The sequence below is a fragment of the Protopterus annectens genome, chromosome 2.part1 (genome assembly GCF_019279795.1).
Source record: "Protopterus annectens isolate FY-2018-M chromosome 2.part1, PAN1.0, whole genome shotgun sequence".
Lineage (NCBI taxonomy): Eukaryota > Metazoa > Chordata > Ceratodontiformes > Protopteridae > Protopterus > Protopterus annectens.
The window spans coordinates 955,804,413-955,821,474 of NC_056729.1; the positions used below are offsets into that span (position 1 = coordinate 955,804,413).

General features: G+C 40.1%; 1 protein-coding gene across 1 annotated transcript in view; it reads right to left on the minus strand.

Moving 5' to 3' along the window:
* The window catches only part of CC2D2A (coiled-coil and C2 domain containing 2A), a 3,655,067-nt gene that overhangs the window by 2,689,168 nt on the left and 948,837 nt on the right, over positions 1–17,062 (minus strand). Inside the window, exon 13 of the mRNA XM_044062582.1 lies at positions 7,907–8,047. Within this exon, the coding sequence (XP_043918517.1) occupies positions 7,907–8,047 (141 nt within the window). The remainder of the gene's footprint in view (positions 1–7,906; positions 8,048–17,062) is intronic.

Here is a 17,062-nt window from a genome sequence, read left to right on the forward strand (position 1 = left end):
CTAAACTTCGGAGGCTGAACTTGCAAAAAATCTCCTGCATAGACTTAGCCTTGTCTTCCATTTTCTTCAAGACTGACTCCACAGGTGAATCAAACAACACATCAGGCTGTAAAGGAGCATCCAAAATCCTTGTCTTAACATGGTCAGATAAATTCTGATCCTTCAGCCAGGCATGCCTGCGAAGAACTGAGCCAGTGGCAGCCACCCTAGACGAGGCCTGCACAGCATCAAAACCACACTGTAATGAATGCTTACCCACCTGTTCAGAGACATGCACCAAATCTTGTAATTCTTTACACTCAATGCCTTCCGCCAGAGCATCCACCTTAGACTTCAATTGAGAAAGAAGAAAGTTTTGATATTTCAACATATGAAACTGGCAATTCAAAGCCCTCATAGCTAAGGTAGAAGATGTATAGACCTTCTTTCCCCATCTATCCAAAGCTCTGGCTTCTTTATCTAGAGGAACCGGATTTTTTACAACAGAGGCCTTGACACCCTTAGGTCCCTGACTAATAGTTTCTGGGTCCGCCCTAGGACACTTATAAAGATATTTATGAGCCTCAGGCACCCTGTAATACCTATCCGGTTTAACAGGAGCAGGAGGCAGAGAATCAGGATTAAGTGAAGCCTCTGCAAACACATCTTCCACAACATCCAGAACAGAGGGTATAGCCAAGGGCCTATGCTGGGGTAACAGCAAAAACTCCCTAAGCCTTTTCCTAGAATCAGAGAAGTCCTGACCTTCCCACTTAAAATGTTCCCTCATAGAATGAAGTGTCTCTGAAAAAAAAAAATCCTCTGGAGGAGAAGCAGAAGGAGTGGAATCATCTGCATCAGAATCAGAATAAGGAGAGTACTCCTGCAAGTCTTCAGCTGAAGACTCTGAAACATCCGAAGCCTGCTCAAAACTTCCCAACTCTGGCTCTACCCTAGGCCTCTTATCAGGAGGGGGCAAAGAACCTCTAATCAGAGTAATCAAATCTTCTGCCATTTTAAGCATGTGCTTCTTAGGCACCAACAGAAGCTAAAACTGGCCTGCCTCTGGGAGAAGCCTTGGAAACAGAAGGAGAAGGCCTAACCACCCTAGGAAGGGAGGGGATTACAGTAACTTGAGAAGCCCCTTCAGCCTGACCTGCCTCCTGAGAGACCACCTCCTGCAAAATCAAAGTCTCCCCCTGAGACTCCAGAGAAGTCTCCGTCGGAACCACCGGTTCCACTGAAGCCTCTAAAGAACCGGCGTCCGGAACGGACGACTCATCTTGCCTGGGTTTAACTGCTTTGTCTTTGCGCTTCTTCGCAGAAGCGGGCGCGGAGAATCGGACGGCATATTATAATTGCACCGCTTCCCAAAGACCAGCCTAGCACAATCTAACCTTCGCTTAATAGTGCGTTTATTGAACCTAGCACAAAAGCGACACCCAACAATGTCGTGCTCAGGCCCCAAACAAGGAATACACAAAGAATGATAATCCCTATGCGGTATCTGTTTCCCACAAGAAATACAGTTATTCACTTTTTCTGACATCCGTAAAACACTGAGGCAAGAAAAACAAAATATTCCCCAACGGGGTACTTAGCCAACTTGGATTCGGTCTGAAACTCCGAATTCGAAAAATTTCAGAACGCCGAACGGCACTTGCAACGCTGCTTCTGCATCAGACCATGCGGCAAAAAAGACTGAGGAAATGACGTCGGTCATGCGCTTTTGTACCCTGACGTCCTGATGTCAGTTTTAAGCGCCTTGACCGACGTCAGCCTAATACTTTGGTATTCGGGCCGACCGAGGACAGCGGACTACCCATATGTAAGGACTGCAGCAATGTGAGATGAAGAACATCAAAACGTTTTGTAACATGTGACATAGGCTCAAACAGATATGACAAGAAACAACTGTATAAAAGTTCAAGCTGTCGAAAAGTGTATGCATGTAATATAAAAGCTGGAACTATACATTTAACAAAAAAGGTGTTACACACAAAAGGTGGTAATAATAATTTTTTAAGGCAATGATCTTTTCTGTAATGTCTTTAAATGCCAACGGTATCATAGATGAATACAAAAAAGAAAAAGTAGTGAACTATATTAAAACATGTAGGGTGCAAATAGCTATGTTACAGTAAACACACTCAGAAAGAAGTGAACATGTGAATTTGATAAAGAACATTTTCAGGTTGGTTATTCTGCAGAATATCGGGGACAAAGGAAAAGAAGAGTACTTATATTAATTGTAAGAGGAGCTCCAATAGTGATAGAAGAAGATACAAAAAATAATAATGTTAGATTTGTAGTGCTAAGGGGCTACTAGCAAGGGAGGAGGATTACATGTATTTATATTACACCAAAAACTGCTATAATGAAGCTTAAGAAAATTCTTGAAGAAATAATCAGTTTTCAGCAAGGAATATTACTTATTGGTAGGGAGTAGAATGTGATTTACAGCAATGAAGATGTGGCAGGGGGGTCCAGAAGGGAAAGTATAACAGAGAAGGGTAGATTTTTAAAGAAATGCATAAAAATATTTTGCATGGAAGATATATATTCAGTAATAGGAGTTTGGAGTGAATTTACATATTATTCCCCAAGATATAAAAACAGGGCTAGGCTAGACAGAATTTACATTTTACAGGAACATGTGCATTAAACTGAAGGTCTTGATAAGCACCCAATAACTATTTCAGATCATGCACCAATAATAATGACAATAAAAATTCAGGGTAATGAAATATAAATGAGACAGTGGCTCTTTTCCACCTATCTGTTGAAAAGAGAAGAATTTGAGGAATGGGTAGTGGAGATTATTCAGGAGCTATTATAGAGGACAGAACTTTCTTCTGAAAATATAGCTAGGGAGTGGGATAAAATTAAAGTGTAGTTTAAAAATATGGCGGAAATAAAAGAAAGGAAACTATGGTTAAGAAGTGAAAAGATTTAATTAGAGGGACTGACATGTTAAATTATTGTAGAATAGGGGGAATCTCACAGAACAAGAAGAGGATCAACTGCAGAATGCTAGGCAGAAAATAAGAGACTACCTCGATAATATGCATGAGTTTAGAAAGACTGCTGCAACTGTTTTTTGATAATAATACTAAAGTAAAAAAACTTTTAGCAGAACGACTCAGGCAACAGGAAGTAGAAAGGGCTGTCGTCAAGCTTAGAGAGCCTATAACAAGGAAGGTATCAAGAGATACTGCAGAGGTATTAGAAATACTATGAAAGTCTGCATAAAGCAGAGAAATATGGAAATCAAGAAAAGATACAAATGGAAATGTTTATGAAAGAATTAAATATTCCAAGGTTAGAGGTAGATGAAACTCAATTACTAACGGTTAGGATAGGAGGAGATGAGATAAAAACTGTGATGTACAATCAATCTACAGGAAATCCCCAGCAACAGATGGTATTTCCTGTGGAAGTTTGGAAGCTACGAAGGAAAAAATTATAATGATCTGGAAGGCTTTGTTTAATGGTATTTTAAGAAGAGGAGAAGTACCGACATCTTGGAAGAAAGCAGTGGTAGTTGTAATACCTAAGAGGGTAAAGAACCATCATACCCAGCTTCATACAGACGCATTTCAATACTTAACTATGATTATAAAGTGTTCATGTCTATAATGGCTAAATAAAATGACAAAAGTAATGCCAATTTTGATATATATGGACTAATATGGTTTTGTGGAGGGGTGGCAAACATTTGATAACATTAACAGAGCACTGTTGATCTACAGGAAAGCAGAATGTAAGAAGATACCATTGTTTTTGGTGGGTATTGATGCAGAACAAGCATTTGACAGAGTAAGCTGGGACTTTATGAGCAGGGCAATGGACACATTTGCATTTCCTGAAAGAATTAAAAGGTTGATTAAGAGGATATATGAGGGATCAGTGGCGAAAATTAAAGTGGGGTGGGTCCTCTCTGATAATTTCTGCTTGAGTAGAGGAACCAGGGAGGAGTGTCCTCTTTCCCCTTTGTTATCTGCATTACATTTAGAACCACTGGTAAAGAAAATAAAGGACTCAGAAATTCAAGGATATAACTGGTTTGGTAGTCAAGAAAAGCTGGCTTTATTTGCAGATGATTTTATATCAGACAAAACCAGAAAGAGACATTACAGTGTTGTGGAACAACATTTTGAGACAGTTCCATATCTTTTTGTGATACAAAATGAATGAAGCTAAAACAAAGGCAATAAGAGTAAATGATGTACCCACACACAAACTGATTCAGCAACATCTGTAATTTAATTAAGGGGATATGATAAAATGAAGTATTTAGGAGTATGGATTAAAAATGATTCTGGTGTGGCAGCTAAGGATATGTGGGAAGAGGCTAAACAAAAGATAATACAAAAACTGAGAAAATGGAAGCTTTGTTATATGGATATTGATAGTAATATACAAACAGTCAAAATATTTTAGTCCTGTTATTCATATACACAGGGTCAGGCATATTTTTTATCCACCAGAGGAGATGCTGTGGATAGCAATTAATAAAGAGCTGAAGAACTTTATATGGGAAGGAAAGACGGCAACAGTCAAGTAGGATAAACTGAATATTCCAGTAGAACAAGGCAGATTGGGATTACCCAATTTGAAGGGGTATTTCAGAGCTGCACAGATAAGGCTCCTATATATAGCACAAGCAGAAAACTGTAACTTAAAGTGGAGCGGGATGATGCTGAAACAAGGGGGAAGCTCAAGAAACAAGGAGAGACTGGGATTTTGGATGCAGGCCTTTAAGGAGAATAACAATAATACAAAATGTTATATCCAAAAAGCAGCAAAATGTATTTCAAGAACTAAGCCAACATGGGAATGGATGAAGGAGATTCTGCTGAAAAGAATGACTGCATCTAGGGATACAGACAATAGGGGGTTGGAATTTATTGGAGAAAAGTGTCAAAGGAACCAAGGTACAGGGAGTAAATAACAAGACAGGGAAAGGTAAAAGAATAGGAAGAGGTCAAGAATTTATTTGGACTGCAGGTTAGAGACTGCCTTCCCTACCAAGGGTTGACATTAGAGTATAGGCAAGCAGAAAGAAATGGGGGGGGGGGGTACTAAATAAAAGACCAACACTGGTAGACTTTTTAGTAGAATGTAGAACAGAAGCTGCCTTTAAAAAAGGAATAATTAGCAGAGCGTATAAAACATTGCATGCTATCTAAGAATCAATCAGAGGAGGTTAGAAAGGATTGAGAAGAGAGATTATTTAAGCAATTCACAAAGAAACAATGGGAGGCTATATATATATGTTTCCCAAATATGCTACAAAATGTAGAAGATTTAGGATTTTTGCTTGGAAATGTTTATATATTTTTATACCGTGAGGGGACTCCAGAGAATTTTTCCTCACATACACAGCAAATGTTGGAAGCATGACAAGGCAGAAAGATGTACTTACAAACTTTTTTTTGGGAGTGCAGAGAGTTGGCAAACTTTAAGGATTCCCTGCAGGATGCACTGGCAGAGATGCTGGATGGGTGGATTTGTGTAATGAGGGAGATGATTTTCAGAGCTATGATTCAGAATCTGAATTGCCTAGACATGGAAAGGCCTTGCTGTGTCTAATTATGGTGACTGCCAAAAAGCAGTTACTAGAAAATAGAAATCAAAACCTAAACCAACTATATTACAAGTAGTGAATATAGTAACAGAGATAAAAACTGGAATTGAGATCTTTAGAAAAGGGTAGCAGCAAACTAGATAGGAAAAAATGGGAATTGTGGAAACAATACACACAGGGGAGGAATGAGATTTAAAACAAGGCAGGGCTTGAAAGAGCTATGTAATGTTTGATTAAAAATGATTGGGTAGATTATAAGTGATGTATGTCTGCAAATGGGAGTGTGTCGGTATGGTTTGTGATGTAAAACACTTGCAATTAGGATTGTGTTGGTGTGATTTTTTTTTTACTTTACATAAATGCATGATTGCTTATATTGTAAGTGATGGTTTAATAAAGATGCTTCTTGTTTAAAAAAGGGGCAGAAATTGAATAATTTATGTAATGTTGCTTAGGTTATGTGATATACAGCAATGTATGTGAAGTATAAGGTCAATGTGTTAACACAGTTTGACTGCATTTATATAAATATAAAATTTGCCTATGTAACACATGATAATTCAATAAAGGTGTGTTTAAAAAAAATAGTGTCACCAGGAGGAAGTAGTTCAGAATTTTTAATGTTAGGTTTAAGCCATGTTTTTGTGATGGCAAGAGTATAGGGGTTATAGTGTAATATCCAGCCATGTAGTTTTGTAATCTTGTTACAAATGCTACGTAAGTTGACAGTAACAATATTCAATTTTTTTTTTAAGACAAGTTGGAGTATGACAAGGTGCGGTGTTTGACGTGCTAGTTTTATTACCATGGATAGGTGACTGATGATACAACAGTACAGCTGGGAAGAGGAATAGTTTGAAGCGCCAGCTGAAGGACAGTTAGTTAATTCACAGTTTTGTAGGGATGGTTCTTTACTATTTAGATTAACTGGTGCGATTTTGGGGACTGGGTTGGGGTGGACATCACCACACTGTGGGAGTTTTGAGATGTAGTGTATTGATTTAGAGGGGACCTGCATGAGTTTTGTTTTCTGAACAGAGTGATGGTGGTGAAGTATTTTGTGCTTAAAATAAACACAAGGTGAGAGATTGAAAAGGGAGGGAGATATACAGGTATAGCTACTCCTGATTTCATAGTGTACTGAGTAAATTGAAGTAGGAGAGGTGCGTAGAGGTGAAAGCAAATAGTGATAGTTTGATTGCTAGGATGTTAGTAGCAGCAGAAAGAAACAAGATGCTTGGAAAAACATTTGAAATTTTGGTGGTTATACAGAACAGGAAAAAGTGACGTGTAGTATAAGTGGAGGGAGGCAGAGGTGGAATTAATGAGGAGATATTAGCTAATTCTAAATATGTAATTATGAGAAAGGAAATGGAGGAGTACCAATAATATTTGAAGTCAATGAGACGTATAAAGAGCAGAAAATAACTAAGGACACTAGTAACGAAATTTAGGTCCTTGCAGTTGTATGAATAGCAGAATAGGTACCCTTGACTACTTTAGGAGAGCATATTGTGACAGAGTGAATTTTAAAGGAATCTTTAAGCCATTTTAGGATAGCACCCAATGTTATATAAAAGCCCATCATAAACATATTAATAAGAACTGATAGATATGTATCACACATAGAACATCAGAAAAAAAAAAGATAAAACCAAAACAGAATCAGTGTCAATACGTCGTTACATTCCTCTCATGCTCCTAATCTACTACCATCCTAAAATGCACATTTTTAAAATAAAGAAAACAAAAAGCTGGTCAATCACAGTAGAGGACTAAATCTTTGACCTGTTAATGAGCAGCCTCCTGTGCCAAGGGTACAGGGTTTGAATCTATCTTCCTTTACCTACTGTGTGACCTTGAGCAAGTTGAACAAATTAATTTTATTTGTTAAAACAAGGATGTTCATCCATCAGAGAATGCATAGATATGACGTCTTTAAACTAAATATGCTCATTATTCCTACTGAAGGGAGGGTTGCTACAAGTCTCACCATGGTGATTATTTTTAGGAATTCTTCAGTAGGTGCAGACATGCTGAGGCTAGTATTAAAAAAATCACTATATTTTCTTGCTTTTCAAATAATTTATCATATGCTACAGAAAAAACACAAAATAAGTGCTAAACTTCTACTTTGTATATAATCATGGATCTGATCATTAAAAAATAATGTTGCTGATGAAAGTTGAGCAGCACAGGGTCATGTTACACTTAAATTACAATTCACTACTGCTAAACTGCAATTTCAATATTTCAGAGAGACTTTAAATCAAACATGACATTGTTAACTACAGTCCTCTTACAGAATATATGCTTTCCTTAGAATTTATTACTTACTTTCTTAGATATAACTTCAGTGGAGTATTAGTATATTTCTGGAAATCACGCAGAGATTTAATTTCATTCCAAACTTTAATAATGTTCTTTAGTAAGGTGCGATCTTTTTCTTGCTCCACATCTCTCATTTGCCGAGTCTCTCTAAAATCAGATTGTAAATATAAAGAAATCTTTGAGGCAAAATACAAACTGCCAAAGTGCCTGCAAATGTACAATACAATGAAACTTTCCTAACTGTACTATGAGACTTTCAGGTGGCAACATTTCTCAAGGAAAAGAGACAAAATTAACAACAAAAAATGATGCTCCCTGTGACAATGTGAGGTACTGCCAGCCATGCCAGGATAAGGCAGTGGATGTTTAACATATACCAGCACAGCTAGCTGGAATTTGGTAAAGAATTACATGTCATTTGTACACAAACTGATTTGGACAGATGCTTGTGTTGAAAAATATATTTGCAAAACTGCTTGTGTTAAAAATGTACCAACAGTATGCCCATGGACAGAAAAAAGAAATTGTAACTGTTTAAATTTATATGTTTTAACAGAGGATACTGCAAGAGAAGAGGTTAATCTCAATCCATCTGTCTTTGGAAACAGTAAGAAATTAAATTACTGGGCCTAGCCTAGGCCATAAAGATGTTATCTCACAGTTTTGAATGAAGCCAGAGACACAATGTCTGTAAGAAGCATTGTTTGTTAGTAGGAGGAGTAGACATTTGTAATTGTTTTGACTTTCAGAAGCTGCGCCAGATAAGAGCAACGCTCTTTTGTGTGTATTATTGACATGTAGGTGCTAATTCCTGACAGTTTCAAGCAATGTGGGGGGTTGCATGGGAACCAGAAGCCAGATGACCAGATGTATGTGATGTCATTCTGTACAAAAATAATGTTTTAATACTAGATGAGACTGAAGTCTCAGGGCAGACTGTTTCTTGGAACCTGACATAGGAGGATCCCTCACTTACTTCATCTTGCCTAATAACTCTTTAGATCAGTCAGGAAAATATAGTGAGATTAGTTAAGTATTGTTTTTCCTGTGTGAACCTGTCCACCTGTGTTATTTTTTTTAACATCTCCTGTGACTGAAACTCTGGCATTTACTGTAAACAGATATTTAGTATTTTTGTGTTAATTTTTTACTTATTATTAAATATATTTAAACTTTTCATTGTGGCTGGTCTTTTAGAGAATATCTTAATTTCTTTGAGTACTTGTGTATATTTGTTGACAGCTATGGCCACTCCTGAAAGCCTTACCGCATTGGCCAAACACTATCATTTGTATTAATATTAATTTTACTCAGTATAATTGGGCACCCTTGCAACAGCCTTAGGGTAGCTAACTTTGGAGTGTCTGGTGGCAGTGTAATTACCTTATAAGGTGGGCATAGCTAGTAAATCTCTGCCAGCCTTTCCCGTGTGTGTGTGTGAAAATCAAATCTCAAAGAGTATGTATGTGTGTGTGTGTGTGTGTGTGTGTGTGTGTGTGTGTGTGTGTGTGTGTGTGTGTGTGTGTGTGTGTGTGCACATGCATGTGTGTGCGTGTGCATGTGTCAGCTACTTAGAGAAGGGATACAAAACACTGCCTTCACAAAGAGGGTGTTGGGAGGACTTGGCTTGGACACTCGGCTCAGGACTTAACTCTACAGCTATAGCTATACCAATGGGGAGCCTTACTGGGGACCTGGGGAGAGACAGAAGGAGAAACCTAGACCCCAGGCTGAGTGTGTTCCCTGTGTTCCTCAAGGGAAATTGTGCTTGATGCAGAGAGCTGTATCTGGAAATACTGGGTGTACCCATTTTTTGTTCCAAGTGAATGCCCCTCTCCAGTGTCAGTGGTGAGGATTCAGGCTCCTTGATTACTGACCCAGAGAGGGGATGTCACATATTGGTGGCAGTGGCGTGGATATTAATTGAACTTCTATAGTCTGTAGGCAGTTGTCACTGAAGGTGTATATTCTCAAGCAGCCACAAGGTAAACATTTACAGTTTCATTTCACAACAGTTTTATTTATTTTTTTGTAGTTTAGTTTGGTCTGGGAAAGCAGGCAAAGACGTCACCAGAGGATTAAGGCAAGCTGACAAAGAACAAGTTGGCCACGGTGTGTGAAACCAAAGGACTGGTGTATGCCAACCTGACTAAGGAAATTATTTCAGTCTTAGTCGTAGCTTAGATCAGCAACCAGGAGGACAACTAGTTTGGTGATGGGGATGTACAGCCCACACAAACAGGACAGTTCACATTTTCCGGACAGGACTTAAAAGTCCATCTGCAGAAATGGTTGCAGCATTAGTCACAGCTACATCACAGATCAGCAACCAGGAGGACAGCCAGACTGGCATTGGGCATGTAGAACTCTCAGAAAATGGACAGTTCAACTTTGCTTCAGAGGACATAAAGATCCATCTGGAGTTAAAGAGACTTGAACTGGAGGCAAAACATTTGGAATTAGAATCAGCAGAGTGACTGTGGCATTTGGAGGTTCTAAGTAGATTCAGCAGTGAGACTGCAGCATTTAGGGGCTGAAGAAAATGAGAAGCAGCATCAACATGAGGGGATGCTGATTCTTGACTAGGGTCATGGAGGTAATGGGAAAGGGAATAACTGAACCCCAGAAGCAATAAAGGTCAGTAATTTTTTTCCAGTTTATAGAGGGCGATAATTTTGACAGTTTTATTCATATATTTGAAAGGGTATGCAAACAGTATAATGTTGACCAAGGGCTCTGGGTATGGTTCCTGACCCCATTACTCCATGGTAAAGCTACAAAGCTACAACTGTTGTTTCTAAATTGTTCAACACTGATTGTTTAAACTATGACAAAGTAAAGAAATGTTTACTTGAATGCTTTAAGTAATAGCTGAAGCTTACAGAAAAAGGTTTCGTGAGCACAGACACAAGGCAGATGAAAGTATGTGTGATTATACTGCTGAATTAAGCACTTGTTTTCATAGGTGGGTGAGTGGGTGTCAGGTCATCAGTTTGGAAGGGCTGGCAGACCTTTTGGTGAGGAACAAGCTCTTAGCACTTTGCCTGAGGACATGAGAATCTGGTTGGCAAACTGAGAAAGTAACTCTGCAGATGAGCTGGGGAAAAAGGGAGAGCTCTACTCAGTAAGCAGGATATCAGTGCACAGGAAGGGGATAACTACTCCTGCACATGGATATAACGGATCCCATGGGGGCAGCTTAAACCACCCCAACAGAGTTCACAAGTAACAGGGGAAGACACTAGTTTGGGTAAGAGGCCAGGATCAAGGGTTAAATGTTTTAAATATAGCAAGTGGGGCCATGTATCATATAGATGTCCATGGAGGCAAGGTGGGGAACAAAAGGTTGGGAGGCAGCAAGTAGGAATAACGGTATGCCAGTGAAATGTTGTCTGGATACAACAGGGGTACCAAACTATCACAAGAGGTTATATCCTATGCGACTCCTAAGAGAGGGACAGTCTCTGACATAACCACTGTAAAGCCTGCAGTGGTTAAAGAGAAGCAGTATTTGCTTGGGCAGTCCACTCCAGTCAGAGCTTTAGGAGGGACCCCATTCCAAATGCCACTGGCCATGGTTCCCCTTGACTGGGAAGGTAGAAAAGGAAGCAAGCAAGTAGGTGCGTTTGAGGATATCCCCGCAGATGTCTTGAAAGAAATCATTTTGATAATGCAGTACCTTGTGTGCATGCAGTTACAGCCAGTCAGGCTTGGAGACAGAAATATGGGTCTGGTAGCCTGGGGGAGAGCCAGACAGGCACCACACCTGAAGCTAGGGCTGGTAGTTTGGCTATTTCAGGGAGGGAGCTACCCTGTAGCAGCGAGACAGGCCCACAGCTGCTGGTAAGTATTGATGTTCCTTTGGACAGAGTTAGTGCAAGGGCAGAGGTGAGTGGTAGTACCAAGGCTGACAGTCAGGCACCTCTGTCATAGGATACCAGACTTCCTGTGGAAGGGGGACCTGGGAAGACTCACAAAAGCACAGCTGAGACAGGCTCAGCTCTCAAACCCTAAATTACAAGGCTTCATGGAGGTAGCTAAGGAGGCACCTGATTCTCAAGGAAAGGGGAATATGCATGCTGGAACAAAGAGTTACTGTATACAGAGTGGACCCCTGAGGGAGGGCTAGAGGGTGAGGTAATACAGCAGTTGGTACAGCCTACTGTCTGGCACTACAAGCCATAGCTTACGACATTCCTTTTGCAGGTTATATGGGCATAAAGTGTACCAAGAGACATACTATGCCGAACTTTTACTGGGATGGGATTGCAAGGGATATAACAGCGTACCAACGGACCTGTGAGCAGTGCCAAAAAGTAGGCAAGGCAGAAGACAAGGTCAAGGCTCCTTTGGTGCCTTCGCCTGTGAATGAGTAGCCATTTCAGAGGGTATCTATGGATATTGTGGGGCCTCTGTGCACCCCAATTTCCACAGGGAAGAAGTATATCCTGGTGTTAGCAGATTATGCTACTAGATACCCTGAGGCAGTGGCTCTGTCCTGCATTGAGGCAGAGAAGATGACAAATACTTTGCTAGAGATTTTCAGCAGGGTAGGTTCCCAAGAGAAATATTGACTGACAGAGGTGCTAATTTAATCTCAGACCAGCTAGCTTGGCTGTGGAAGCACTGTGGGGTGAAGCACCTAAAGAACATCCCCTATCACCCCCAGACTAATGGTCTGGTGGAGAGGTTAAACTCTACACTAAAGACCATGCTATGGGCATTTGCAGACCAGTTTAAGAAAGAGAGGGACAAATATTTACCCCATCTGCTGTCTGCATACAGAGAGGTACCTCAGGAATCCACAGGTTTTTCACCCTTTGAGTTGCTGTATGGGCATAGGGTGAAGGGGCCTTTAGATTTGATCCATGATGAGTGCCACCAGAAGTCTGTTGTAGCACATGTTCTAAACCTCAGGACAAGGCTTAGGGAGCTCATGGGCTTGACCCTGGAGAACCTGGCAGGAGCCCAACAGCAGGAAAAAGGTCTGGTATGACAGGAATACTCGAGCCTGAGAGTATGCTGTGGGACAGCAGATTATGGTTCTCATTCCTGTCAGACACAACAAGCTGCAGGCAGCTTGGGAGGGACCTTTCAAAGTGGTAAAGAAGGTTACTGATGTTAACTACATGGTAGAATAGCTAGGCAGGAGGCAGAGGCCCAAACTGTACCATCTTAATATGAATAACCTTACCGTGACAGGGAGGCCCATGTGCTAAGTATCTGCAGTAGGATTCAGGAGGAGTCTGAGTGGGATCTGTGGCTATATCGACCCAGCCAGCAAAATACCAAGTAACTATGGTAGAGTCTAGGGTTGCAGTCATATGATATATCAGTGCAGCACTGCATTGGCATCAGCAATGCCAAGGCAGAGGGGATCTCAAGACAGGCAGACCCATTCCTCTCAAGCAACGTTTCTCAAGGTCCGCTTGAAAAACTAACCTGAGTCTTCAAAGGGGGGAGAGATGTGAAGTACTGTCAGCTATGCCAGGAGAAGTAGGGCAGTGGGTGTGTAACATATGCCAGCACAGCTAGCTGGAATTTTGTCAAGAATTATATGTAATTTGTATATCAAAGTGATTTGTACAAATGCTTGTGTTGAAAAATGCATTTGTAAAGCTGCTTGTGTTAAAAAAGTACTAACAGTGTGCCCTACTGGACAGAAAAAAAGAAATAAACATGTATTACAGTAACTGTTTAAATGTAAATGTTTTAACAGGGGATACTGGAAGAGAAGAGGTTAATCTCAATCCACCTGACTGAGAAACAGTAAGAAATTAAATTACTGGGCCTAGACCATAAAGATGTTATCTCACAGTTTTGAATGAAGCCAGAGACGTAATGTTTGTAAGAAGCATGGTGTGTTAGTCTCTGTAGGAGGAGTAGACGTCTGCAATTATTTTAGGACTTCCAGAAGCTGCAATAGATCTGAGCAAAGCTCTTGTGTGTGTATTATTGACATGTAAGAGCTAAATCCCGACAGTTTCTAGCAATGGGGGGTTGCATAGGAACCGGAATTCTGATGGCCAGATGTGTGTGATGACACTCCATACAAAAATGTTTTAATACTAGCTGAGACTGAAGTCTCAGGGCAGTCTATTTCTTGGAACTTGACACAGAAGGATTCCTCATCTACTTCATCTTGCCTTGCTCAAGTAAGTAATATGGGAATAATAACTCTTTAGATCAGTCAGAAAAATATAGTAAGATGAGTTAGGTATTGTTTTTCTGTAACTATGTGAACCTGTACACCTGTGTTATTTTTAATATTTCCTGTGACTGAACTCTGGAGTTTACTGTAAATAAATATTTAGCACTTTCATGTTTTCTTATTTTTTACTAAATATATTTAACCTTTTCATTATTCCTGGTCTGTTAAGGATATCTTAATATCTCAGAGTACTTATATATATATTTGGTGACAGCTCTGCCCACTTCTGAAAGCCTTACTGCATTGACCAAACAATATAATTTATATTAATATTAATTTCACTCAGTATAATTAGGTACCCTTGCAAAAGCCTTAGGGTAGCTGACATCAGAGTGTTTGATGGCAGTGTAACTACCTTATAGTCTGAGCAGAAGAGGGCATAGCTAGTAAATCTGTGCCAGCCTTTCCCAGGAGTGTTTGTTTGTTTGTGTGTGTGTGTGTTTGTGTGTGTGTGTGTGTGTGTGTGTGTGTGTGTGTGTGTGTGTGTGCGTGTGTGCGTGTGTGTGTGTGTGTGTGTGTGTGTGTGTGTGTGTGTGTGTGTGTGTGTGTGTGTGTGTGTGTGTGTGTGTGTGTGTGTGTGTGTGTCTGTGAAAATCAAATCTCAAATAGTGTGTGCGTCAGCTACTTGAAGCGGGGACAAAAAGCACTGGTTTCACAGAGAGGGTGTTGGAGGACTTGGCTTGGACAATCGGCTGAGGACTTAACTCTATAGCTGTGCCAGTGAGCAGCCTTACTGGGGACCTGGGGAGAGGCAGAGAGAGAAACCCAGAACCTGGGCTGAGTGTGTTTCCCTGTGTGCTCTTCAGGGAAATTGTGCTTGATGCAAACAGCTGCATCTGGAAATATTGGGTGCATCCATTTTTTCCCAAGTGAACATCCCTCTCCAGCGTCAGTGGTAAGAATTCAGGCACCATGATTACTGGCCCAGAGTGGGGACGTCACAGTCCCCACTACTATGTATGCAACAGTAAGTTTGTGTGTCATCTTATCTTTGTTACTATGCGACTTGAAGTATGGTTATTACTGTTATACTACTTCTTTTACGGACAAAAACAATAACATTTATTAACTCATTAACCCCGAGTACCTTCTCATGGTGCGTCTGTGCCTAGCACCGAGCGCGCCATGAGAAGATACTAATTGCAAGCTGTTATGCCCGAGTGCCTTCCACAAGCGTGGGAAACTTTATTGTACATTTGTAGATCAGCTTAATGTGAAACACACTGAAATCGTAACTGAACTTGTAATTTATCTTATGCAGCTACGATTCAGTGTGTTTTTAAATTAGGCTTCATTTAACTTTCATTAGAAAATCTACTTACAAAGTAGTCGCTAAAGCAAGTGGTGGCAGCCAATCTTGCATTCCAAGCCACCACTTGCATCACATCTCCACCCCAACATGAATTTCTTTTGTTTTCCCCCAAATAAATAGAGGGTCCAGCAGCAGGTCTGTCCTTTTCTTCTGCAAATATTTGTCGATTTTACCTGCTACTGGATCCCTCAAAAGTTATTTTGCACACATCGCTGGAGCTAGAAGAAGTTTGCCGGTTCAGCTTTCCTGGTTCGGATTTACCATTCAGCTTTGCCGCTGTTTATAAGGTAAAATTTGAATGAATGATTTTAAATGTATTGGCCTGAGGAAGACTGTGTGCACTTGCCACGAACTGCATAATTTTACTAAAAAACAAGAAAATGGCTGACGTTAGGGTTGTCAGTGTCAGAGAGATGTGTTTTACCGTAAAGTATGAGAAAGGTAACCCCCCTATATGGCATTCGGTGTTTTGTGAGACTTTTGAATTAACATACCTTGGTATTATGTAAGTACAATATCTTCTGCATTATTGTTATGTGCATACAATGCCTTAGCACTTGACTAGTACGTGAACATTAATTGCACAATGTACTGTTCTTTAAGTTTATGTGTAGACAGCTTTTCTCCCCGGGCTTCCACCAGAGGCTAGTGTGCCACCTTAGTTTTATTAAAACTTTTTCTACGTGAATTTTAAGTCTACCGAAGTTGGTTTCCTTTTGCTGTTATAGTTAGCGTGTGGCAGTACAGCGTTTTGCCTGTGTACTTCTTTGATTTTGTTGAACAAAACGCTTCTTTCAGTTGTCGACGGATGTATTAAAAATTTAGGAGAGCGTGCAACAGTGGGAACTAATAGTGTTTCTCGAGTTCCGGGAAGCATGTTGATGGACTCTTCTCATCTCGCACAGTGGATTAAGTGTTGCAGCGGCAAGTTTTCTATAATTCTTCTTTTTCAGGTATTGTAAAACTGCCTGAAAGTGCTTTCTATTTCTTTTCTAAATACATTTTCAGTAAAATGACTGCCGTTCTTTTTCTTTTAAGCATCGCTGGACTTGTAAACAGTTTGCTGCTGTGTAGCCTGCCATGGTTTTAATGTTCTGCAATGCGATTAATAGCTAAAAACTAATGCCAATCAATTGCTTTGCAGAACATTAAAAATGTTTTGTCATGTAGTAGAAGCGTTAACCTTATGGTTATTTTTGATGCCTTCTGGGCCTGCATGTAGATGAATTTCACCGCTGATGATTTTCTATGTAAGAGTTAAAGTACAGTCAGCCAGGAACTAAAACTTGAAAACCACTTTATGACACCACAGTAGTTAAGCTCTTTTGTCCCGATACCTGATTGTGGTGTAATAAAGTGGATTTCCAGTTTTATTTTCTGGCTGGCTGTATTTTGGTAATGTGATTAAATATTTAAATGGCTAGTATGCCAGTCATTGTCAGAGGCTCTGTGATGTTTGCTATAATGGCTCTTTGCACAGAATGTTCGTTTTACGTTACTGCAGTTTAAATGGGAATTTGGGGTTGCTTTTCCTCCCTGGGATGGCAGGTTTACATTAAAGTATTTGTGTGTTATCTGGGTCCTGCAGCTTTCCCTCATAGTGAATAGTGATATCAGCTGTACAGATTTTTGCTGAAGG